The 26,965-nt window shown below is 40.0% G+C and overlaps 1 protein-coding gene and 1 long non-coding RNA gene across 4 annotated transcripts in view; one reads left to right on the forward strand and one right to left on the reverse strand.

Annotated features, from left to right (window-relative positions):
* The window catches only part of PLEKHA8 (pleckstrin homology domain containing A8), a 99,748-nt gene that overhangs the window by 46,879 nt on the left and 25,904 nt on the right, over nucleotides 1–26,965 (forward strand). Inside the window, exons 13-14 of one of the 3 annotated variants that reach the window (XM_003896150.4) lie at nucleotides 6,036–6,097; nucleotides 10,544–16,565. In XM_003896150.4, the coding sequence (XP_003896199.1) occupies nucleotides 6,036–6,097; nucleotides 10,544–10,741 (260 nt within the window). In that variant the 3' untranslated portion in view covers nucleotides 10,742–16,565. Of the gene's footprint in view, nucleotides 1–3,215; nucleotides 5,531–6,035; nucleotides 6,098–10,543; nucleotides 16,566–26,965 lie in introns of those variants that run through there. The other 2 variants (XM_021935934.1, XM_021935936.2) reach the window with 2 other exon arrangements.
* On the reverse strand, nucleotides 1,647–22,138 carry LOC103882932. Its single transcript, XR_644918.4, has 3 exons — nucleotides 22,053–22,138; nucleotides 3,803–4,095; nucleotides 1,647–1,799 (listed from the first exon to the last, which is right to left on the reverse strand). It is a non-coding gene; the product is annotated as an uncharacterized LOC103882932 (long non-coding RNA).

Here is a 26,965-nt window from a genome sequence, read left to right on the forward strand (position 1 = left end):
GGACTTTGGCTGTCTACAGACTGGTAATTCATGGAGCCTTACTGCTTGAGAAGCTGTGCTGCCAGAACAGTGGTTCTCAAACTCTAGCCTGTATTAACCTCACCTGGAAGGCTCCTTGAAACACAGATTGCTCTGTAGGTCTGACGTGAGGCTGAGACTTTGCATTTCTAACAAGTTCCCAGGTGATGCCGAGGCTGCTGGTTTGGAGACTGCACTGGAAACTGCTGCTGTAGTACATAATAAAATTGGAATGGCTGAACCACATGACTGGATATTGCCAAATTGCTCTCCAAAGTCTATAATTACCAGCAGAGTAGTGAGAGTTCCCAATACTCCACATTCTTTTTAGCACTTGTCATTGTCAGCCTTTTAAATTTGTGCCTGATGGCTGTAAAATGATAGAATATTGCCAAAGTTTTTGTTCTTAGATAACAAGTAAGGTTGAGCAGCTTTTCCTGTCTTCATTGGCAATTTGATTTCCTTCTGGTGAGTTGCCTGTTCATGTACTTTGACCACCTTTCTCTTAGGTTTCCTTTATCGACTCCTGGGAGTTCTTTTTATTTCCTGGATATTAATCTTTTTCAGTTATGGGCTAAAATGTCTAATCTTCTTCAGTTATGGGTTAAAATGTCTTCTTTCAGTCTGTGGCTTACCTTTGCTCTTTATTTATGGTGTCTTTTGGTATACAGAAGTTTCAGTTTTTATGTAATCAAACATGTCATTCTTTCTTTATGGCTTGCATTTTTTATATCTTGTTTAAGAAATCCCTTTTTCCCTTGAGGTCACAAAGATGTTCTCTGACATTTTCTTCTCAAAGTTTTGTAGGTTTGCTTTCATATTTATGTCTTTAATCTTCTTGGAATTTATTTTTGTGAATGGTGTAAGGTGGGGATATAATTTTATTATTTCCAATCAGAAAGCCAGTTGTCTTAGCAGCATTCATTCCATCACCTGTTCTTTTCCCCACTTGTGTGTAATACCAACTTTGAGAGAGAAAGAGAGAAAGAAAGAGAGAGAGATCTGTTCTAGACTCCATATTCTGGTCCATTGTTCTTTCGCCCACCTATGCTTTAAAAAGACATGAGTTATCGGATGAAGATTCTTACTTTTCTGAGTTACTGGACCGTTCTCTCTAGAAGTCATAGGACCTTAGGGCAAGCACACTTCCCCAGTGCCTATCTGTTTCCCACCAGCCTCCTGCCAAACTTGACTACCTGCTTTCAAATCTCCTAGTTCCTAATTCTTGCCTCAGAAATGTCTAGTCAAGCACATTTGCAGAGCTATGATTGTCATTTCCTCAGCCTGGTGAGTAATTCCGTCCTTTTTGGCTTTGGTTATCTACTTTCCAGGCTTTCTCTTAAGACTTAGATTGATATTTCTCTTGTCTTCTCTACAAGCCAAATAACTTTACCAATTATAGGTTTACAGTAGAAAAACACTTTCCTATACAAAGTTCCTGGACAGAATGGTTGTCCACCAACAGTAATGGAAGGGTTGTTCTCTTAGTTACTATGAAAGCTTTAGGCATAATCGCTAAATACCTGATAGCAAGTTTCTGAGTTACTAATAGTAAATGAATGAGAACTGTGCTGTTTCCATAACCAGAATAAGGTGCTAATTCTTTCAGAAAAACGATTGGAAAAGGCCTATTTTTCATTTTTATTACATTGTTTACAGAGTAAATACTAGTTTTTTGACAGAATGTTGTGATGCAACAAGAGTGTCCCCAGGTCTCATTGCTTTTAACTTTGTGACCTTGGGCAAGTCACTACCTTCCTGGGTCTTCCATGTCTTCATTTCTAAAAGGAAAAGAATTAGGCAAGGTGATTGTCAAGGCTTCCTACTCAGAAATTTTGACTCAGTCTTTGGGGAACTGACACATCTCAAAGAACTGGGAGAAGGGTATCATTTATGTCTTTCAGAGGCCAAAAATACTCCCAGATTATAGAACATGCATGATGATAATGAATGGGTATTACAGTGAAGATTAATGTATTTCATTATCTAGTCTTCTCTAGGTAACCAAAATAGGTCAGGCTTAGACTTCATCTTATTTTCATGCAGCCAGTCTCACATGGCAGGGATATTTGCAGCCTAGAAGTCAGCTAAGGACTTTGGGAAGTCTTTTTTTTTTTTTTTAAATGACTTTTATTTCATTTGTTGATTTTAAATTGCAGCAGTGATCTCAGTCAAGACCCAGCCCAAATTCTTTTGACACACCTTCTCCCATTAGATCATCTGGCCCACATTTTGCCAGGTGGAACTCTCCTCTGGCAAGGTATAAGCATAACAAGGAACAGCTGCTTTGTCTACTAGGGCCAATGGGAAGACAGATGTGCTGCTGTACAAACACTCTCCCATCCTTAAGCCAGGCTCCCCATGCTGTTTGGACTCACAGCACCTTTGTCTTCCTTGTCTTTTTGTTGTCTTTTAGAAGAGGGCATGGGAAAGAGTTTCTAGGCTTTTTTGAATAGTTAGCTTGAATGGCAATGTATAGGAAAAGTATAAGGTCTCTGAGGTTGGCATAACACCGAATCCAGAGTTTTTTTTTTTGAGACAGAGTCTCTCTCTCTCTCTGTCGCCCTGGCTGCTGGACTGCAGTGGCACTACCTCGGCTCACTGCAACCTCCGCCTCCCAGGTTCAAGCAGTTCTCTGCCTCAGTCTCCCGAGTAGCTGGGATTACAGTTACCCACCACCACACCTGGCTAAGTTTTGTATTTTTAGTAGAGACGGGGCTTCACCATCTTGTCCAGGCTGGTCTTGAACTCCTGACCTTGTGATCCACCTGCCTCAGCCTCCCAAAGTGCTGGGATTATAGGCGTGAGCCACCATGCCTGGCCCAGAGCTCTTTTAAAAAGCAATCTGTCCAGCCAGGTGGGCCTTGGAGCTGGAGGGTCAGGCACCAGTACAGCTGTTATTTGCTACAGACTGTAAAGAAGTGTGAATTTCAACTTGTTACTTCCCTACCACAATTCTGAATCAGAATGATCATGACTTTGCTAACAGAAGAAGGTAATATTCTCTGTACAGGGGGAAAAAACTAAGAATATTTTTCCAGAATGCCCACTGTGGTTATCTCTGGGAGAAAGGATTATAGGTTTCTTTAGCTCTCTCCTTTTAAAGTATTTTCCTTATTTTCAACAATGGACATCAATCGTGAAACCCCAAAAAAGCAATAAATGTTATATTTTTCAAAACTTCCACTATGCCTCAGGTGGAAGATCATAATTTTTGACATGATGGATAAAGGTCCTCACAATTTGGCCCAACCCAGTTTGCAAGCCTTGGTGTTCTTCAGATCCAATGAATTTTGCTCACCATCGCCCAGCATCCCATGACCTCTCACAACGCAGTGATGCTCGCTCTGTCTGCAGCACCATCTACCACTCTGCTCTCTACCCTATCCAGCCTTCAGGATTCCTTCTGAGAATTTTTTGTGTCCACACGGCTCCCCACCAGCCCAGGCTGAATTAGTTTCTCCATTCTTACTGTTCCTGTAGCACTGCATACAGATATGTACTCTAGCAGTTACTGACTTATACAATAAAGATTGTTACACGACTGGCTCTTCTATAAACCATCAACTTCTTGAGGACAGGGAATTGACTGAATTTAAATCACCTAAAGATACTACTGTGTGGTAGACTTGCCCTGAATTCTTGTTGAATAGAGCAGGTGTTCATGGTAGATATCCACCAGCAGATTTTAATGGTATTTCTTTATTTCTAATGGCATTTGATGCCCTGCCTGGAATACCAACACAAGAAAGAGGATTCGCAGTATCTTACCTTGGTAACTTACCTCAGGATGTTTTCCATGGACCTGTACACTCTTGCCAGCCCAGATGGCTGCTCAAATGGTTGAAAATTTGGTTGTCTTGCTGGTTTTTATCAGAGGCCCATCGGTACTATACACTTTGTGAATCAGCAACCCCTTTCTTCACATTTCTCAGGATATCCTCACTAAGGTCTTGTATACCATCTGAAATTTCCTTGATGCCATATGTCTTCTTACAGAGAATCACCTATGTTTTGTTTGGTTTACATTGAAGACATACATCTTTGACCATGCCCTAGTTTACTCAGACTGTTCTCCTAAGAAAAAAGTTAAATTTAATTTTGGGTTCTCCTTTAGGCTCTAAGAGTCTTCTTCATACTTGAATGTATTAATTATCACTTATTGCTCCTACTTTACCATTAACACACTGGATAATGGCATTCCAACATATCCTAAGCTTTAGAGAGCCAAAGGAATCTGTTGTTATATTTCACATGTACAGTCTTTTATATAAAATATATTGCAATATGTATTATGTATTTTATGTAACATAATTGCATTTTGTGCAGATTTGAATATGTAAAATTGAAATGGTAGGATATACTAAAAGTATTAATAAAGCCTCACTCCAATTTTTAAAGTAAAGTTGACTAGGATGACATAATTTCAAAACTGGAAGGCTTGAGTCAATTGTAAACTGTGTTGAAGCTGCAGCCACATGGCAGTGCCATTTTGGCCAGTAAAATGCAAATAAATACCTGACTTCCCTTGACAATGTCCTGTGAACCACATTGCTTTTCACTGCATAGGAACTTGTACTTGTGGTTTTAGTGTCTCTTTATCTGTTATTTTAACATCTTCTCTTGTTAGAATTGAAAATATTTTTGTAGCCTTAGAATGTCACACTAAGCATTCATGAAATGGTGGTAGTACTTGTGCTGAAACTAGCACATGAAAATAAATACGCTTGGAATAGAATTTAGATACGGAGAAACATGAAGAAGGTCAAATAGCCCCCATGGTACACTGTGCTGTTAATTTAGAAATGAGTGCTCTGTTGCTACTGGAGATGATGCTTAGGAAATAAAGTGGAACATTGAAATAAAAATGCATCATGGTGATGTAGATCTGTGCTTCCTGAGAATGCATTTAATCCTGTGGAGAAATCAGTTTTGAATTTTGCATATATTGAATTATTCAAATTTCAGGAACACATCCTTTGCATAAAATGCATCCATCTGGTTCTTGGAATTTTTTTCATAATTAAAATTATGATATGCCAGTTTCAAAATCTCCTTTTAAAATACATTGGGACAAAAATTATAGATTAAAGTATGAAACATGAATGACTTTTATTAATATAGTTCTCACCAATTACTTTAGCTTAATAACTTCAAGCCATTCTTTCCATAAATATTTTTGAAGGTTTCTAGCTCTAATACTGTATATCCAGGGTCATAGGGTCATTTAGGACAAACATTTGGTATCTCAGAATAGAATGTTAAAATTGGAAAGAACCTTAGAGATCATTTTACAAAGGAGGAAACAGATGGTTAGAGAGGGCAGCTAAGGGACTGGCTCAGGGTCACAAAACATTTCAAAATATTTCTAATTGTATTGTCTCAATTTTTCAATATCCTTTCCTCCTCCTTTGTTTCTTCATATGTATTGACCTTTTCCCACCACGATAATAAGCTGAAGTTCAGATATATTGATGGACCCAGAGTAAGAGTGGAAGTGTCTGCATTTCTTTAAAAAAAAAATTTTTTTTGAGATTTTTTTCCTGCTTTACATTTTTGGGGTCCAAAATCTTGTAATTAGATTTTTTTCATAATTTCCAAATACCAATAGTATTGTGCTACTATGCATTATACAAATATGGCCAAGCACGGTGGCGCACACTTGTAGTCCCAGTGCTTTGGGAGGGCAAGGGGGGAGGATCGCCTTAGCCCAGGAGTTCCAGAACAGCCTGGGCAACATTGCGAGACCTCGTCTCTACAAAAAATTAAAAATCAGTAAGCTGGGCGTGGTCATCCACACCTGTAGTCTTAGCTACTCGAGGAGCTGAGGCAGGAGGATCACTTGAGCACAGGAGTTCAAGGCTGCAACTATTATCACACCACTGCACTCTAGCCTAGGTGACAAAGCAAGACCCTGTCTCTTTAAAAACAAACAAGCAAACAAAAAAGTACATTATACAAATAGCACATCAAATTCTGATGAGAGTGTTCCTCATGGAGTTTTTCTTCTTTTCAAGATAACGCATATGGTAAAACATTGCGGCAACACCATGGCTGGGTAGTTCGAGGGGTTTTTGCGGTAAGTGATCCTTCTTATCTCCTATTATTAACTGTATTGGGTGTGCCAGTGGCTAGGGCTAGAAATCTCTTCTTATCCAGTTATTTATCTAGTTACGATTGTCAGAAACAAGGTAGTGTGTGTGTGTCTGTGTGCGTGTGTGTGTATGTGTGTATAGTGTTTTTGTTTGCTTTGTTTTTGAGGATAAGAACAAAATGTTATTTATTTCATTTACATTTATAGGCCTTTGGTGTGTGGAAATGTCAGCAGTAAAAAGTATCTAGAATAGCAAAGACTGTTAAAGAAATATGAATAAAAGAGTTGATGCTTTACCCTAGCCAATTCTAATTACTCTAGCCAGTTCCAATGACCTTGTGAAGATTTGCCTCATAAGTGGTTGTCTTTCTGATAAGGTAGTAAAAAGCTTAAGTATCCTAGCAGAAGTAGGTAGGAAGCAGTGACCCTAAATACTTATCATTGAAGGGAAATTATGCATTCAGGTGATGTAGTCAACCTAATAGCTCCCTCTGCTGCTCATTGTATTCATTCCTTTTAATTCTTAGGTCTTAGTTGATTTTTTTTTTCCCTAATTGAATTTTGTCTTTGAATATTAACTGTATTGGGTGTGCCAGTGGCTAGGGCTAGAAATCTCTTCTTAGCCAGTTATTTTCATCGTGAAGGTGTTTTGTATTCATATGTTTTGGCTCTGATTACCCACCACCCTCTTCTTCCCAGCATGTTTAACTAGGAAGAACAGAAACCTGAGACTCCTAGTCTCCTGGGGAGGTCACTTATCCTGCTTTATAAAATAGCAGGAGTAGGTGGCTCCTTTACGTCAGCAATACACTCTGTGATTCTTCCCATCCAGGAGAAGGTCAGTCTTAGTCAAATCTGGTCATGAAAAGGCAGTCTCATGCAGTTGTATGTCAGGAAACCTCATAGAAGGTACTCACATTCTTTGGAAGGTTGGGGAATAAAGTAGCCTTGTAGATGGTATCTTTTACGGATGTAAAGGATGTATCATTTGCCTAAAGAAAGAACTGTTTGGGTCATGCTTTATTAGGGAGGCCAGTAAAGTGGGAAGAATGTACAGCACAAGAAATCAGATTCTAGTGAAAATGAAATATTTTTTGAAAGCATGGAGATTAAAGCTCCATATCCCATTCACTGTTCACTGGGATAGGTGCTGGACCAAATGAAGCTACAGACTGCTCACCCTTACCTTCAATACACCTTGAATAATCATAATTGCTTCCATGTAGCTATTGGCACTTGTTGTGTACCAGGCACTCTAACAGGTACTTTCATATTCTTTATCTTCATTAATTCTCAGGATTAACTCCCACTATTTTATACTTTCAGAACAATTAATTCCAGTCCCCACGTACTAGAGTGAGGCTATGTCAGAGCCTAGGTCTAAACTCAGATCTGTTATCTCCAAGGTGCTAGTGCTCACCTCCATTAGAGCTCTCTGCAGTGAAGACAGTCACTGAGAGGCCTCTACTGAGTTCTTAGGCAATGGATGCTCACTGTGTACATTGATCTCCCTGAGTGAATATTGTGATTGCTAGCTTGTGCCTGACACCTGAGTTGCCCCAAAACAAGTGTGGGGGGAAGGGTTCATTATAGAAGGCAAAATTTAATCCTGAAATATTGAAGATCCCAGAGATATTGTCAATAAGAATGCAGCTATAGTAGAAAACTTATCAGCATAAATCTTTTTTTCCTTTATCCTATACTTTAATGGATGCAAAGCATAAGTCTTTAAGAGGACTTTATAACTTTATTATGCTAATTTAGACTCATAAAAAATTTTAGAAATCATGGTAGAAAGGGAAGAAATTAAAACTGTCCATATTTTCCTTTTTTAACATTTTTGTGTTTTACCGTCTTAGCTTCTTAATTTACATATTCTTTTAAATATTGACCTATTTTATATACTTAAATATAATATAGATGTTTATATATACATGCATATCGTATATGTGTATAATTATCTTTATTTTGTATACTTACTCTGTATGTGTATATACATTTTTTCTACCTTTAGCTTGTATAATTTTATATCCCCCCAACTGAATAGAATCTATCATTATCATTTTTAAATGCCATAAAAGAGTCTTTGAAAAAAACACTATTTTTAGTGACTGTATAATATTTTCCCTAGTATGGAGATATCATAATTTATTTGCTCAGTCCTCTGTGTGAGAGACTTAAGCTGCTTCTAAGTTTAGAATAAAACAGGTTGGAAATAAAACAGCATCTGTTTATATGCATTTTTGAATAAAATTCTTATTTCCTCAAAATAAATTCCTAGAAGCAGAACTGCTGTGTCGAATACTAAGAACTACAACCACAGTTTACAGTTTTGAGCACTTAACATGCACTAGATGTTGTTTTAAGTGCTTGACATACATAAATTTCTAGGTCTCATAACCCTGAGATATATTCCATTATTTTCCCTGCTTGTAGACAGAGAAACCTGAGACACAAAGTGATGAGGTAATATACCCAAGGTTGTAGAGTAAAAACATCTTGAAGGCTTTAAATATTATTGCCAATAAAGGTGCCGGTTTTTAAGAAAATAGATTATGTGATGCATTTGGCAACAGCCTTATCAGTAGAGGAGTCTGTAGCTAGATTGGCCCTTTCACCCTCTCTATTACTCTCCAAGTCATGCCTACTCCGGAAGGTTTATAAGTTTTCTAACATGGTAACTTGCAGAGCCAAATTCATGTTAACTAATCTCAGTTGCTGCGGGAAACATTGTTTACATCCAAGGAATTTGACTTATCAGCCAAATAGTGACTTTTTAATCTTTGAATTGTCTACTGAGCTGATATCCATTTCAGGCAAGGTGGCTGCCTCCATCTTGGTCACTAACTAGCCTTCATTTGACCTTTTTGGTTTCATCTTCAATCAGACTGGACAGTTGAACTCTATTACTGGTTCTCCCTTTTTTTTTCTAGAGTGCTGATGGCTGAGTGTAGAATTCTAGGTTAATAAACATTTTCCCTCCAAATTTTGAAGACATTCTTCTATAGTCCTCCGGCTTCCACTATTACTATTGTAAAATCCTATTCTGTTATATATAATCTGTTCCTTGTCCCTTTCGAGATGTTTTAGATTGTTTACTTTATCCCCACATTCTGAAATTTCGTGATGCTCCCTTTTGGTCTTTATCACTCATTATGCTGAGCACTTGGTTAGGTCTTTAAATCTGAAGACTCCTATCCTCCAGTTCTGGGAGATTTTCTTTTGTTATGTTTTTGGATAACTGCCTTCTCTTCATTTTCAGTTTTCCTACTCCCTTGTACTTTTACCATTATCTAAGTATTTATCATGTGCCAGGCAGTGGGCTAAATACTTCCTACAGATCCCATTAATCCTTAAAATAAGGAAAGTGATATTAGTCTTCTTCTGTAAATAAGGAAACTGAGATTCTAGGAAGTTAAGCACTTTGCATAAATTCCTCAAACTAGTATGTGAAAGATCTGAGATTCAAGTCCAGGTCTGCTTCATCTAAGTCTGTGCTTTTTAGCCACTGCATGACAATGCCAGTCACTCTCTTACTGCAAAAATGGGGAGGGCTGATTCTCAAAGACTTTCAAAGTATAAGGAAGATCAGGAAAGCAACTGTGGAATGATAATTCAAGATTCTCCAAAAAGCCTCTGCTGAGATCTAGTGAACACCAGAAGACAGATTTTAGCAAGCTTACGGAATATTGGCCCGCAAAGGAAGAGAAGGATAAGATGCCTAGGAAATCTGTTAGGGAAGTGGCATAGTATGGTGGTGTGATTGAAAAACACAGAGATGATCCAAGTTCAGAGCCTAGCCCTGGCACTCATTAGCTGTATGACGTTTACATATAAAATAGAGATATAAACTGTACGGGGTTCTTATAAAGATCAACTAGAATAAACTATGTTAAAGCATCAGCGCACAAGCAAACAACAAATGTTAGCTCCCTTCCTTTCTAGAAAGCATTCAAGAGCACAAAGGAAATATTGTTATATGGGGGAAAAATAGAAGATATGCAAAGAAATATATAGAGATGAGATACGAGAATGAGATGCCCTGGAAGACGGGCCATGTGGGAATAAAGACCATGATGGCAATATGCATATAGATTCTGAAGATCTGAGGGGAATAGTCTGGATCACACTGTGGATCAGAAGGGAGCTTTTCTCAGACTCTCTCTCAGCATTCCCTGATGTGATAGCATTATTTATCCTTAAGGTGGCCCAAGTACACACTTGTTTCTTCTAGCCTTAAAGTTATTTGAATTGGTCCTTGAAACATAATTTTAGAGAAGCCACAAATTAGAAGGGTAGTCATATTTCTTTACTCTTGCTCTTCTCAGCTGTTTGTATGTGTGAAAGTATGTGTGTGCATGTGCACATGCATAAAAATAAGTGTGTGAGAGACAGACTTGATGCAGATTCTCATGGGTTATTCTTTTGCAGTTAGCTTTAAGGGCAGCTCCATCCTATGAAGATTTTGTGGCCGCGTTAACTATAAAGGAAGGTGACCACCAGAAAGAAGCTTTCAGTATTGGAATGCAGAGGGACCTCAGCCTTTACCTCCCTGCCATGGAGAAGCAGCTGGCCATACTGGACACTTTATACGAGGTCCACGGGCTGGAATCCGATGAGGTGGTATGATGGCTGCTGGGCAGCACCTCCTAACTTCAGGGATTAAAGTGCTAAAGTGTTTTGTTGCCCTACTTAATTTCCAGCAACAGCCTCAACCCTCTCCAACCCCTTCACTTTGGGGGATGGACAGGAGGCGGCAAAACCCAGTGCTTTTATAATTTTTAAAATGCGTATGTGTTTTGTTTAAAGATCAAGGTGCTATATATTTCAGTTCAGCAGGCCTACTGGAAACCAAATGATAAGCTGCTGTAGACTTGAACAGCAAGTTATAAGAGCAGATTTAACAAACAAATTTGCTGTTATTGTGTATTGTATTGTTTTTATATTTTAGTTCTAATGGGCCACCCAAACCCAAGCTGAAAATCAACAAAACCCATATTAATCCATAATTCATAGTCAGTATTTCAGCCAACTTAGACTAGACATTTGGAGGTAGTATAAGCTGCTTTGTTGAAGCTGTGTAGAGTTTGCTGTTCCTAGATGTTCTTCAGTGGACCCTCTTCATTGCAACTCTGTCAGTGATAAGGGCCTGTGTAGTAAGGATGTTCAGGGCATTCACGTGACAATGCAATTGTGGGAGGCGAAGAAGATGTGGACAGGAGTCCCATCCTTGCTGACAGGCATGAGACCGTTGCTCTGAGAAGATTAATGGTGTGCCCTAACCCCAAGTTGGAGGGGAGAATATGAGAGAGGCGGGACAGGTCATTTGAGATGACACCTCCCAACTGCCTGCCATTTACCAGCATGTTCCCCATGCATTATCTCAATTGGACATCACAAGGAATGATACTCAAAGGGATTATTACCCCACTTCAAAAGCAAGGTTTAGAAGTTGGGGGATCTGTTCACAGTCACATAGTTTCTAAGCAGAGGAGCCAGTTAATTTCCAACTGTGACCTGGACTGCCTCTGCACCATAGTCATATGGAGTGCTTGTTCAAACAGCAGATTCCCAGGCCTTATTTTGACCTAAAGAACCAGAGTCTAGGTGGTGGGACATAGGAATCTGCATTTCGATAAACTTCACATGCGATTCTTCTGCACACAGTATTGAAAAGCAACTAGATTAAATTCTAGTTTACAAAATTACCAGTTTTCTTCAAGAACTAAATGATATGTCCTTTTTTTTCAAAAAGGAATAGGCCGCCATTTAAATAAAATAGCTAAATGGAGAGTGAGAAGTGGAGCAAGTTTACTCAGCAGCATTCTTAATTGAGCCAGCATTGACACCCAGCCAGTAGGCCTTTGCATTGCATTCAGGGGCCATGGCTCTGAACCTGCTTACCAGTTAATCTCGGTTTAATCAGCAAAAATGCAGAGCAAGCAAAATGTAGCTGTTTATCAATCTCAGAAGCTTTGGGACAGCGTCAGAGTTGAAAGGTGAGACTTAAGAAAACAGTTTCTTAAACTTCTTAAAACTTAAGAAACATTATTTCATAAAACAATGTTGAGTGGGCATTCTTCTGCACAGTGTGATGCTCCAACCCTGGCCCTAGTCTCAGTAGATCATGCTGCCTTGAGTGTGCATTGGAAAGAAGCCATGGGTACCTTCCCCATTAGAGGCTACTTCCTTCTAGTAACAGGAAGGGAAGTTCCAGCATAAGGTAGTTATCCAGGGTCAAAGGTCCTTTGAGGGGCTTGGTTGAGTTGAGCATCATCTCTAGATGATGCTGTTCCTGCTGCAGATCTCTAGGATGGAGGGAATTCTCTCTTTAGTCAGAGAAGTTTATGTAGGGAGGGGTACTGGTTTTGCCTTTGTGTGTTTTTAAACAAATGAACATTTATTTAGCTCAGATTAATTAGGTATTTTGCCCACATAAAGACTTCTGGAAAATACTTAAACTTCAAAAATCAGTATCACATGTTTTAAGGCTAGGGCGAAAGGGGGGGTATTAAAATGATGTTGATTATTTTGTATTTTGCCAAGGGGTGTGTGTGTGTTATTTCCCTTCCACTCTCATGAGCAGTGAGTATAGATCTCCTTCTCTGATTAGTAAGAATATGATGGCAGGACTTGGGGATAGTCCCTGCCCTTGACATAGCCCCCTAAAACGGAAAAAGAAAAAGCAGCCAGTTTTTGCTTGTAGTTGGAATGAAGATGTTTTAGGTATTGTACCATTTAGAGGGGATGATACCAGGTGGTTGGTAGAATTGTGCAGCGTGATCATTCTAAACAGCTGCTGGTGCTCCCTGCCACCTGAGGTGAACTCTGTGGTCTCTTGGAGAGGTAGCAGTCTGAAAATACCTCAGGTTTGCCACCCCAGCTCTGAATACACACAAAAGGAAAGCTGCTCAGCATGGCCATTTTGCATTTGTATAGGTAGTGCCTAGATGTACACAACTCAATTTGCCGAGAATGAGGGGCTTAATATTATCTGAGATCATTGAGAAACCAGATCAGACAGAATAGCTTGAATAAGTTGCATTTTCCAATTACCCTGTAGAAAGAGGGTAATATTTTTAATAGGTATTTTCCCCACTGGAGCATATTAAGTTTGCCTAAGATGTATAAAAGTTTAAGATGTATAAAAGTTTGCTTAAGGAACTGAGGATCCTTAAATAAAAATATTAGAAATTGAACCTAATACTAAACAGTAAATTCAGCTTAACCTGAATCCGGGCATAGTCAGAGGTTCCTCCTACATCCACAGTATTTGCTCTCTGTTGTAGTTAAAGTCATAATTTGTGCTGATGTGTAGTCACTTTGCAAGAAAGGGGCAATGAGAAAAGATATTTAAAGCTTTCTCTCCATTGCCCTCCAAGACTTCTGGGACACCTAAGTTTACTTTCACCATTGCTGTGAGAGGAGGTGAGAAAACTCTAGTATTTTGTTGGCAGAGTAATCACCTTGTTGTCATTGCTCAAAGCATTTTTAGGATTATTTTTCTAGCATAACCTTTAGAGAGAACTGGAAGAAAAAGGAAATTGGTCTGTTAGGTATTATAGACACAAATAAGTAACATTAGGCTAACCCCTTATGAGACAATTCCACACAATTTCATTGTGCCTGTACTTCTCCCTATGGTAAAAGCCAGTGTTTACACTTTGTAGGTATCAGGGTGTATTTGTTGAATTAAACAAAATATTTTCAATGATGGCAAGTCTCTTGACTTTTAAAAGCAAGCTAGATTCCTTATAGCTAATGCTGGTGAGAAATGTTAAATTGGAGAGATCCCTTTTGGGAGTGAAACCAAATTGTAACTGTGAGGAGATGATCTTCTCATTGGCTCTTGATGTAGCTCTGAAGGGAGTTCCAGAAGAGGAGCTCTCACAGAATGTTGGGCCTGTGGGCCCAAGACATTGACTTTGAAGGGTAGTTCTCATTAGGATATATAAGTAGTGGCTTCAGGCACCTTCTTACCATTATTTGCATGTCATTCTGATTATTAAACTTCCCCCAATGCCATATTCAATGATGAGGGATTTCTGAACTTCATAGTCCAGCCTTGTTGCTTTTCTCTCTTCTTTGCTGCTGAAAATTGCCAGCAGTACTGCCATCAGCACGCCAGATCTGCCCCCACTTATGTTTGTTCTGCCCCATTTCTCAGGAGCAGCTTCTAGCACATATGTAGAGCATCTGGCACCAACTTAGCCCAGGGCTGGGTGCCTGATCAGAGGGGATTCTGTTTCCCCACCTCCAGACTGCAAGAGCTTCTTAAGAAGGAGCCCATATTCCCATTTGTAGCTGGAAAGCCGGTGAATGACATGACATGGGGCACCTAGGAAAGATGATTATTAGAGGGGTGCAGCTGGAAAATTTGCACTCTTCTCCTTTTGGTTATTACTTTCCATGTATATTAACAAAAAGTTGATGCTTTTAACTTTATATTTTCAGAAAAGTGTTTTTAATTAAAAATATGTGATAGGGACCAAATAAGTAAAGTACATTTTTCTCCACTAAATTTGAAGTGAGGGAAAGAGGAGCTGAAGTAAGAGGTTTTTTTTAAGGAAACTTGATCTGATTGTGAAAATCATACATATGGAGAAATATCAGATAAGGCAGTAGAGTCAGAGGGTCATGAGCAATAGACGATGATGTGAGGCATTTGGGGAACTTTCTGGAGGAAAATTAAGTTTTTTCCTAGCAAACTACCATGTCCTATGAGAACCTGGTTATATAATGGTGCATTTCTGAATCACTGATTAAAACCAGTTGCTTCTGATTTTAGTCACAGGTTTTACAACTATTCAGCTCTCCCTCATGTTTCATTTCTTTTTTTAAGCTAATCTATCAACCTTTTTTAAATTTTAAAATTTTTAGATGTAGAATTTATAAGTAAAATATATTTTCAGCCATTGTTCTGTTAGCTGAGCTAATGTGTTTGGTCTTTGAGGGCCTGACTTCAGATACTCTGTGATCTTGTAAGGTCTCCACACAAACTTCATTATGTATGGTAAATTTGTATTCCTATGAATTGTATATAGAATGCTTTCGTTAGAAGTACATTCTACTTCTGTACGTCCCTTTGTAATCTGCAGTTGCTTACTCAGGGGTTTCATAGTCATTTCATAAAAAACAATTCACTAGCTGTCTAATGGTATTTTAAGACTGTTTATCTGTATTACAAGGTCATTAGGAGTTCTTTCAACAATTCCATAAATATACTGTTTACTAGACCTTCCCTGTAAATGTTCCCAATTCCCATCCTGTCTCAGACAGTCAATAGTCCTGTGTACAGTGACCATTTGCATGATTTCTCATTGCACTGCTGCATTCAGGCACTCCAGGGCATGATTAAACAGTCATTAACAGTGCCTCTCTGGTACAGTTGATGCATGCATTGATCTTTCTCCTCTGCTGTTTTTATATAGCCTTTAATTAAAAGGAAAAAAATACCACTACTCTGCAATGCAAAAGTCTTCAAAATTCTTTGTTTCCCGTATTAATCACTTCTGTTCCAGAGTGAACAAATGTTTTCAGCTAAGCTATGTGAGAATGTAAGAATAACATCCTGCTTGTTCTAAATATTTCATATATTTAAAGTGTGGTCAGTATTTCCTCCCTGTACCTTACAAACAGAAACCACCCTGGGATGGTGGATATCCCTTACAAAGTCGATCTTACCCACACAGACTCCTGTGTATACATGTCTGTTTATAGGTGTATATGGAGTCAGTGTTGATAGGAAGGATGCTCTAGAAGTACTTCTGTTGTTTCCTAGAAGGCTATGAGCCAGTTCCACGGCATGTTTAATGTATAATTCCCATGTATCATGAGAATTTCACTAGAATGTCATTAAACAGCCCAACTACCTCATGTGAAATTGGCTGTGGACAATCTGTCAGATGAGAAATGTGGTCAGATAAATTTAATCTGGTTGATAGATTTAACAAATTGATGTCTACATAAAGAAGAAACATGATAGACCAGATGCCAAAGGCTAAAATGTACATAGATTTCCTTGGATTAATTTTTTAAGTCACTGTTTAATTCCATGCCTAGTATTCTTATGAATGTTTGTGGTTTCATAGATTTATGCACTTTGAATATCTGTCACGTGCAGTATTAACGTTACCTGTTCTTGTCTCTCAGCATTTTGAATGAGCATTATAATCAGAGTAGAAAGCAAGTTAAACTATAAAAGTGTCAAGTGGCTTGTTAACTTCTTAATTTAATGGGCCTTTACTTAGAATATAATATGTTGGAGCCTCTTGGGACCAACCGATGAGCGACAGTTTCATGTTTAGATTTGTATTGTTTCTCTGTCCAAGTCCTTATTCTGTATCTGGCGGGGAGGGGGGAAAGGGGAGGGTTTTACTTTTTTTGCAAAAATGTTTGAAAATATCTGTCAGATTTTATATTCGTTAGTTATAATAAACTTATTTTTAAAGTATTAAGTTCTGAAAGATTTTTGTGTGGTTTTCTGCCTAATTGAATATGTCAATAAGAAGTCTCATTTATGCAACACACATGACTTGCTGGGCATCAACCTAAGCCCTTTACAAATATAAGCACATATCATCCTCCTAATAACTCCATAGGGCAGGTACTGTTGTTATCCTCGGGTTACAGCTGGGAAAACTGAGGCATATATTGGGGAAGCCCCTTGCCTAAGATCCCACAGCTAGGAGGAATAAGCCAGGCTACAAACCCAGGCAACCAAACTCCAACATGATTTTTTTTTTTTTTTTTTTTTTTTTTTGAGACAGTCTTGCTCTGTTGCCCAGGCTAGAGTGCAATGGCACAATCTCAGCTCACTGCAATCTCCACTTCCTGGGTTCAAGGGATTCTCATGCCTCAGCCTCCTGAGTAGCTGGGATTACAGGCGTGCGCTACCATGTCTGACTTGTAATTTTAGTAGAGATGGAGTTTCACCATGTTGCCCAGGCTGGTCTCGAACTTCTGGCCCCAAGTGATCCACCCACCTCGGCCTCTCAAAGTGTTGGGATTACAACTTGAGCCACTGTGCCCAGCCCCAAGCTCCAAAATTTTTATGAAACTGCTTAAAACCTAAACAAAAGATGATTTTGAAGCATCAGAGGGCCTCTGGAATGGCCTTGCCCTGGGTGTTTTAAGCATTCAAGAAAGACTTGCTCCTTTCAGAGGTAGCTATGTTCTTTGGCTTGGTTTAATTCTGTTTTCAGAGACACTAGATGCAGAACAATTAGTAGATTAATTTGCTAAGCATAATGTTTCAGTGGCTGTGTGCTTAATTAGATGACATCAGTAGCAGACACTTTTTTGCCTAAATCACTTGATGCCAAAGTAGTGTTTAACCTGTCAGGTTTCGCCTCTCATACACTTGTTTGTGCATATTAGGATACCTACAGATATGTATGACTGGCATTGGAGAGCTGTCCTGTCCACTCGCTTCTCAGGGAATCTTCCCACTATTGCCCACTTGAGCCCTCTCCAGCTGCCTCTTTAAACACAATAGCAGAGTCCATTAGAATTAAGAGTGGGAGGGATTGAAAGAAGAGAGACACAGGAGTGTTGAGTGGTAGGTGCTTGAGCAAAAGGGTCAAGTAGAGTTGGGACTGGGGTGGCTATGTTGCACCATGTGCAAGAGAAGGAAGAAGAAAAAGCTGGTGTAGAGGAAGGATGGTATAGGCACACTGAGAAGCACTGATGCAAAATCATGTAGTAGCCAGGGACACCAGCAAAGTTTCCTTGAAGGCTGGCTTCCCTTTCCTAATTCCAGCTGTCTGGAGGCCCTTGTTCCTTGCCCTAAAGTTCCTCTTCTTGAGAAACCTGTACCTTTACAATACACTGCCTTGACCTTTTTACTTGCACGAATTTTAATAGGCCACTATCCCTTGAGACAATCACTATGACGAGCTCCTCTATCATTGTTTCACACTGAATATAGACAAATCTTAAAGCAAAATCCAAATGAGATATGTTGAAACACCACTGTCTTCCTCACTGTGTAAGAAAGGAAGTGCCTTTCAGACCAGTCTGTATGGGCTTATTCTAAGTTATGAGCAGTACCCCACTGAACCCCAGGATCTTTCTCATAATGGCTTCTTATAAATCTGAAACATTAGTACCGCTGGAGCAGGCTGTGTAAGGACCAGCTATCTACCTCTGGCCTCTCTGTGCCTAGGTGAAGGAGTGTGCTCAGATGGGAGGTATATGAAGGGAGTTCATTTCTGTTCTTCAGCTGTATCCTTTGGGGCGGTTGGACTGCTGTCTAGAGGATGAACAGAGCTGGTTTCAGAAAAAGAATGTGTTTGGATGTCTGTCCCAACTTCCAGTGGGTAGAGGAGTACAGCAGCCTTGTGGTCATGAGGGTCCAGCTAAGGAGAACAGAGTGTGGCTGTGCATGCCACTTGCTATTACTCCAGAAACTGCAGGTACTGATGCATTTTCTGTTCTACCATCACTCTACGATAACCTGGACACACTGGAAGATCTGTGCTCATCTGTGCTGCAGTAGAGAAACCAAAAGAACAAGAAGGAATAGAATGACCCTAGAGTTGATATTTTTATTTTTTCTTACACTCATGTTGGTAGGTTAGAAGAGATGCTCTTTTATGATATAAGCACATGTCCTGTGTGTGTGTGTCCACATGGATTGACACACACATCCTGCCACTGTCATTATTGTCATCCTCTCCAGAGGCATGAAATGGAGATAACCACTTTTGGAGCAGTGTGGTTCAGGTTGATGGAGAATTGATGAACGATGATGGTCTGACATCAGCACTGAGGACACAGATCACGTTTGGGGTGATTTGCTATATGAATGCATTGTCCTCAGAGAACAAAGTTGTCGCATCTTTGCTGACACTTGTATATGGCCAGTTTTAGGACCTTTTGCTTTGGCTTGAGAGTCCAGCTTGTTGGAAAGGATTTTAGATATTGTGAAGTCAAATCCTGCTTCAGAGTCTTTTATGAGATCACCTTAGACAGTGAATTCCCTCATCCTCGCCTTCCCCTGATCATTATACTTCAGTGACCAACCCACTTCCCCAGAGTTCTGTGGAGATGTGATGATTCTTCACCTTGTTCCTAATTTAGACCTGGCTCTCTGCTCTCCTCCCTACAGATAACCCTTCAATTATACTTCAGGCACAGGTCACTCACCTGGGTTGTGGTCTCGGAGCTCCAATCCAGACCCAGCTGCCTCCTGACCATCCCTTAGAGACCCTACCTTCACTTGAAACCCCAAAGCCAAACTTGGTTGCACCTAAAGCTTTTCCATCCAGGTCAGTTGAGTCACCATTGTTCTAGTCTCTCAGGCAAGAAATTCGGACACTCCGAACTCTTCTCTCACTTCCTCACTATACCTGCTGTGACAGCAAGGCCTGCCTCCGCCTCCATACTCCCAGTGCTGTGCACAGCTACAGCTTGATCTCTGGATTCTCTGCTCTTAAACCTGTCATGGCCTTCCAAACCTGAAAATGCTCCCTGTGACTCTATGCCAGGCTTTAAGTCCCTTTACAAACTTGGTATGCCCTTTTCCTTATTCCTGGAAACCCCTCAAAATCTTCCCAGACTCAATAAATCTCTGCTATGGATTTTACCTCTAAACATCCCCTGCATTTCTAAATGATACTTTATGAATTACAACTTAGGGATGGGAAGTGTGACTCCAAGGTAACTGGACTAATTCTTTGGTGTTAGGTTCTAGTTATTGGCGTAGCCACATCTCTCATTAAATCATGAACTTTACCTTCATGTCAGTGTGCCCCGCACCTGACAATGCCTTCCTTGTCTGTGGTATATTTCCAAAACTGTCTTAAGAGTTGGGCGTCACCACCATGTGCTTTGTGATTCTTTCAGATGTGTTAGTTCTGTTAGCCAGCTAGATAAAAATATTTTTGAAGCAAAACCATACACTTCTATTCCCTCCTGCTTCCTTGGCTGCTCAAGAAATACTTTGAGCGACTGACCACACAGAGTATAAATAATTTATGTGTTTTTTATATTTTGTCTTTGTTAATGCACATGCAAAATGTTTGTATTTTATAGGTGCTTATATATATCAAATTATGAACGATTAGAATGCAAGGTCCAGCTCATGGTTCTCACCCTGTTTGTGCATTAGAATCACTGGAAGGACTCAAAAACCAAGCAAATAAGAAAAAATATATATGCCACTTATAGCTGGGCATCTCCCAGACCACTTTAATCAGGCTTAGGAATGTGGCCTGTCACTGACGTTAAAATCTCCCCAGTGATTCTAATTTGCAGCCCAGAGTGAGAACCCCCAGAGCTGCTGGTTTAGTCCTTTAAAATTGTACTGTGGGATCTTTCAGGATAATTTTGGTCAGATCACAGTCACTTCATCCCCTAAAGCTAAACCTAAAGAACCACCAGACTAAATAAAATTCAAAAAGTAAAACTCAGTTTAAAAAATTCACTAGCATCCAGGCAATGGAAGGAGCTCCACCTTGTTTTTATGTCTTAAACTTCAAAAGATGACAGTCAAACAAAAAGACCAGATTTTCCTGGTAAGAAAGAAGAGCTCCTAATCCCACCTGCTAGAGGGGATTGGCAAGATGCAGAATACTCATTGAAATTTCAGGTTTTGGAAAGAAGTTGACTGGTGAATAGGGGCAGGATGAGTATCTTTATCTCTTCCTTCCTTTGAGTGGGGGTGTTGTAGGGTGGGGTGGGGTGGGGGTGGGTTGGGGATGGAGTTTGCTGGGGAGAGATGGGTGAAACAGAGGACTGGAACTAGCTCATCCCTGAATTAAGAGACAAACCCACATTCCAAAGACTGTGTCCTCTGTACATACAGTAGATATGTCTTCTCTCCATTCAGAATTCACTCTGGTGCAGGACTTAATGCAAGTATCAGAAGACAGAGCAGAGTCCAGTCCTCTAGTAAAAGCCTCTACACAGCTCCTTCCTCCTCCATATAGACACAAAGACACGGACAGGCTGGGCTCATACTTGGCTGGTACACACTAATGTGGCTGTGCTGGTTATTAAAATATCAAAATACTTCCACACCACAATGGAAAGAATCACTTATCCAAGTGTCTCATGCTGTTCTGGCCACCCCAGCCCCTCTCACAAGAAGCCCCCCACTCCAGACCACCCTACAGACCAGCAACTACAGGAGTAACATGTGGCCTAGAGCTATGACCAACCTCTGTTCTGTCTGCTCAATGTCTGTGACATGTTGGTGCTTAAATATTTTCAGTGTTATCCATTCGGAAAGTATATAGAACACAAGCCTACAGGGCAAAAGAAATAGATGCCAAACAAGATGGGAAATATGTCAAGGAGAATACACCGACACTGTATGAAGGCAAATACCTGGTCTTAACAGAGCTGCTCACCTTAAAGATGAGCAAATGTACGGAAGATGGCCTGGCAACTATGTGACTATGCTACAGCCAGAAAGGGGATGGGGCGGAGTGGGAAACAGATGAAACCAATATGGAGAAACAGCTAGCCCAAGAAACAAAAGTTCCCACAGGTGTGTTGTGCTCGCAGAGAACTTAGAAAACATGAACTCAATAAAATAAGTACTCAGGAACTGGTGAAACAACAGATTCAGATAAAAAGGCAGATGGCAGAGATAAGAAAACTTGCCTAAAATAATATAGAACAAATAAATGTATTAGAAATAGCAAAAAACATGGTTGAAAATGGAATTGATAACAGAAGAAAAGGCTTGAAATGATGCAGAGAATGAATTTTAAAAACAGGGATTCAAGTAATTCCTGAAAGGATAAATGTAGGAGTATCGAGATATTCTGACATAAGAGTAACTGATGACCAAAAATAAAAAGGAACTATAAAAGTATCTGTAGATAAAATACAAAAGATTTTTCCTGAAACGAAGGAAGGAATCTTTAGATTAAAAGAGTGCACTATGTTGTAGGAAATCCAACAGAAAACACTTGACACCAAAACATACCCTGATGAAGATCCTGAACTTCAAGAATGAAGAAACAATTCCTCACCATTCAGGCAGAAAAAGCAAGTCACCAAGGGACCTCAAACTTCCTTTCCACAAGATTCTGTGACAGGAAACAATGGAGGAGTATTTCCAAAGTTCTGAGTAGGAAAAAAGAATGACTCAAATGTATTATTGCCAACCAAGTCGTCAAATCTAATGTCAAGTTCTCTTAAGCAGAACACAACACCCGAGTGCCCTTCTTAAGGAAACCATTTGATAGGAAAGATGAACCAAATAACTCAATGATGGATGAGCTGGTAGAAAAAAAACTGGTGGTGAACCAAGATCAAACTGGAAATTATAGTCACAGTTAGATACAGATTATAAATATTACAAACCCTAAGATAGCTAATAAATTGGGAATGGGAGAAGGGAGGATATAAGAGCACTCATACCCTCTTATTTTCATAGCAGAGACTTGCTACTGTCTAAACTTTTTTCAAAAACACATAATTTCTTAAATTTTTTGGTAATCTTTTAAAAAACAGATTTCTAAAAAGAAATATGTATTGTTCCAGTTCACTTTAGTTTCTTAAATACAACCCAATTAGCTGAATGCTATTTATTTAAAAATAAATGTGATAAGAAATAAATTAAAAATAAATGTGATTCTACGTTTATAAAAATTCCTCAGCCAGGCATGGTGGCTCACACCTGTAATCCCAGTGCTTTGGCAGGCCAAGGCAGGAGGATCGCTTGAGCCCAGGAGTTTGAGACCAGTCTGGGCAACAGAGCAAGACCCCTTCTCTACAAAAAAAATCTTTAAAAATTAGCCAGGCATGATGGTGCATGCCTGTAGTTCCACTACAGGAGAGTGAGGTGGGAAGATCACTTGAGCCCAGGAGTTCAAAGCTGCAGGCCACTGCCCTCCAGCCCAGGCAATACAGCAAGACCGTATCTCTAAATATATATTTCCTCTATCTCTCTATGTAGAGACAAATCAAGAATTATATTCACCCAAAGTGGATTACCATTATTTTTAGGTGGGTGTTGATTTTGTTTTACTCTTTTTTTTTTTTGTACTTTACTATATTGCTTGACTTTTGTTTGATACCCATGATATCTTTTTATTTTTTAATGGAGGATGGGAGGTGTTATTCTAGAAACAAGGTTAAAAATCACTGTAGAATGTGGTGGGCCCCTGGCAGGTGCTGCTCCTTATAATGACATTTGCTTCATACCTCCTATCAAGGTTCTTTAAAATTGCTAGCTTTATCTCACCACCTTTTTTTTTTTTCACTGATATTTTTTCTCACAAGTTGCTATTCCTTTATCCACATGAAGCTATTGCTCATCCAAATATTCTATTTTATACAACTCATTAAGTGTTGGGACATTCTTTTGGGGCTAAAAGGAAAGACTGAATGCCAGTATGATACCTAGGGACTGGACTTGCCCAGTGCATCTGAAATAAATGGAAAATCAGGAAAAAAAGCCATTTGGAGTGGCTGACAGTCATCTTACAAGAAGCCAGAAAGACTCTTAGCAACATGGGGATTTTGCACATGAATTGGCTGCAGTTTATCAAAGGAGCTGAAAGATTTCTTTCTTTGTGCTTCTGTGAGTTTGGAAATGAAATGTCAGTCCTTTCTCTGCCCAAGTGAAATTGCTGGGCCATAGAACTTTAATTCAGGATTAGCTTATGCTGATCAAACCCAGCCATCCAGAGATGGCAGATGAGAGAATGAAGCAGTAAACTTTATTCTACATGCGTTTGTTTTAAGGACCATTCAGCCTTATGTTCATAGAAGCCCATGGAAACCCTATAATCTCTTGTGGCATGTGTGTGAGCAACTAAGGACCCTCTCTCTGTGTGTTACACAAGACTTTTATAAAATCCCAAATCCTCAACTTGATTAGTATGAAGAGATGATCACAGGAGTGTGGAGCGGGAAGACGCCTTCATTCATAGTGAGAGTCATATTGCAAAAGATTGTTATAAGGATCAAGTCGGGAATTGTGCACAGTGTCTAGCACCGGGCAAGAGCTACAAAAACGGTGGTGGTGGTAATAATAATCGTTGTTATTGTTTGAAAGGGAAGTATGGCTCCATCATGCCTGGAGTTTACCTGGCGGAATAAGCCTTTCCTTATTTGGTCCACTTGTCCCTGCCCTCACAGAAGATTCACTGCTGCCCCTAGTCTCCCCGCTTTGCACTGTGTGTCATGGCACCTTCAAGAAGAAGACCCTCATCTAATCATGTCTGTATGTGAATGTGGCACTACCTCTTCCTTGCCTGAGCCCCGGAGCCAGCTGCAGTGCTTCACAGCTGTATCCCAGTTGGAGGATTCCAGAATGGCTAACTGAGCATTAGGGTGCACCTGACACTCTCCATAGGACCCCACTCTCCATACTCCAGAGGATGTCTATTTTTCTGCCTTCATCTCCTCCCCTTATTCTGGAGCACACTCTTATTCCTTTGAATGAACTGCATTCTCCACTCTGAGCTCTGGTTGGGCTGCCGGTCACAGTTCCCAGGCCTCTGGCCACAGCGGGGGCATATGATCCAGAATAGGCCCATCATGGGACTTCCCTGGGACTGTGTATTTAGAGACTGGGAGAGAGGATCCCTTTCCCCTACGGTTAAAGTGAGATTGAGAGAAAGAGGATAGGGATATGACATTGAGTTCTGAATCGAATCATGCCTGGGGCCACCTCCATGCTTGCTTTTTCTGGTTATGTAAGTCAATAAGTCTCACTTTATTTAAAGCTCGTTGGAATTAGGATTCTATCACTTGTAACCAAAAGAAGCCTGGTAAGTTTTCAAATAAGTCCAAGACATGCCTTTGGTCAGGTTATCAGGTTTTCTCTCAATGCTTTCCTCCTCTGCATAACATATGGGCATGTTATTTTATAGTGGGGTTAACAGAAGAAAATTGAGAAACATGCCTAAACTGGGGCCAACTGGGGTCCAATTTCAGTTATAACTATTTGGTCTGCTGCAACATCAGGACACTGGGCTGTTAGCTTTTACTTCTTTCCTAAATTAGAATAATAATTATGAATACTTGTGTACTACCAACCATTGTGTGAAAAACTTCATATAGGTTCTCACTTAACCCTGAGAGTAGCTGTGAAGTGGACACTATTATTAACCCCAATTATAGGGGAGAAGAAGAAATGTTGCTTGTCTTGCTCAAGGTGGGTGAGAAAGCATGTGGGCAGTAGGACTGTGAGCCCAGACAGGCTGCCCCTAAGCCCACAGCCTTACTACTATGTGGCTATGTCCTGTGATATAAGACAGAGCAGAGGCTGGAATCAGACTGGGGGTCAAATCCCAGCACTGCCACACCCTCACCGTGGGATTTTGAGCATGTTAGTTAACATCTCTGGATTCACTTTCTCCTCTGTATACTGAGATAAAGAGATTACACAACCCTGCTCATAAGATTCTTGCAAGGATTAAATGAGGCAAGGGATGTAAATCACCTGGCATGTTGCCTTACTCTCCTGGACAGCCAAAAGTTTGGTGTTTTCATCATGACCCACTTCCAAGTTTCCTAAGCTCAGCTGCCTGCCGCATCCATGGGTATTCAGCTCCAAGCAGCTCCTCTGCTTCCTTCTCATCTTCCTGGGTGTGAGCATGGAAACCATGTTGGACTTGGAATGGTCAGATTGGACTCCAGTGCTGCCCTTGCAGTTTACAGTCTGGGTCACCTTGGACAAATCCTTTAACCCCTTGATCCTTTGTTTCTTAGTCACTAAGACTGAGATGGTGTTGTTATGAGGATTAGCTGAGATGACACATTGCTAGCATATAGCACTGTGCCTGGCGCATGGCTAGTACTAGTTATGATAATGGAATGGTTAGGGGACGTATGTATCTGTTTCTGACGGGTAGCTAATTCCTTTTCAGCTCACTCTAACTGTACCTAGACAAAAAGGAAATTACATTATCAGAAGGGACATCTTTAGACTGTTCATAAATGTCATCACTCATATTTAATGTCTTTTTCTTTTAAGTTCCTTTTAGTTCTTTGATTTAATCTGCTAAATATTAGGGATTGATAGGAGAGCAAGTTTCTACTTTTTTTTTTTTTTCCAGATGGAGTCTTGCTCTTGTTGCCCAGGCTGGAGTGCAGTGGCGCAATCTCGGCTCACTGCAACCTCCACCTCTCGAGTTCAAGCAATTCTTCTGCCTCAGCCTCCTGAGTAGCTGGGATTATAGGTGCCTGCCACCACGCCCGGCTAATTTTTTGTATTTTTAATAGAGCTGGGGTTTCATCATGTTGGCCAGGCTGGTCTCGAACTCCTGACCTCAGGCAATCCACCTGCCTCAGCCTCCCAAAGTGCTGGGATTACAGGCGTGAGCCACCGTGCCCAGCCTTTTCTTTCTTTCTTTTTATGATTTCTTACAAGTTTTTATTTTTATAAAGTACTTAAAATATCTCAAATTTCAGAAAACAAGATATTTAATCACATATCCAAACAGAATTCTCTAATATAGCCCCTTATCAATTCCCTGCCTCCAAATCTCTCTCTCATGAGGAGACCTGTCATTGGATTTAGAGTCCACTCTAATTCAGTATGACCCCATCTTGACTATATCTGTAAAGATCCTATTTCCAAATAAGGTCACATTCACAGGTACCAGAGATTAGGATTTAAATATATCTTTTGGGACTGGGCACTGTGTGTGTATGGTGGTGTACACTTGTGGTCCCAGCTACTCAGGAAGCTGAGGCAGAAGAATCGCTTGAACCTAGGAGGTGGAGGTTGCAGTGAGCAGAGATCATGCCATTGCACTCCAGCCTGGGCAACAAAGTGAGACTGTGTCTCAAAAAAATTAATTAATTAATTAAATGAATCTTTTAGAGGAACACAATTCAAATAATAATACTAGATATCATTATACCTAAGAATATGATAGT

This window comes from Papio anubis, chromosome 4 (assembly GCF_008728515.1).
Source record: "Papio anubis isolate 15944 chromosome 4, Panubis1.0, whole genome shotgun sequence".
NCBI lineage: Eukaryota > Metazoa > Chordata > Mammalia > Primates > Cercopithecidae > Papio > Papio anubis.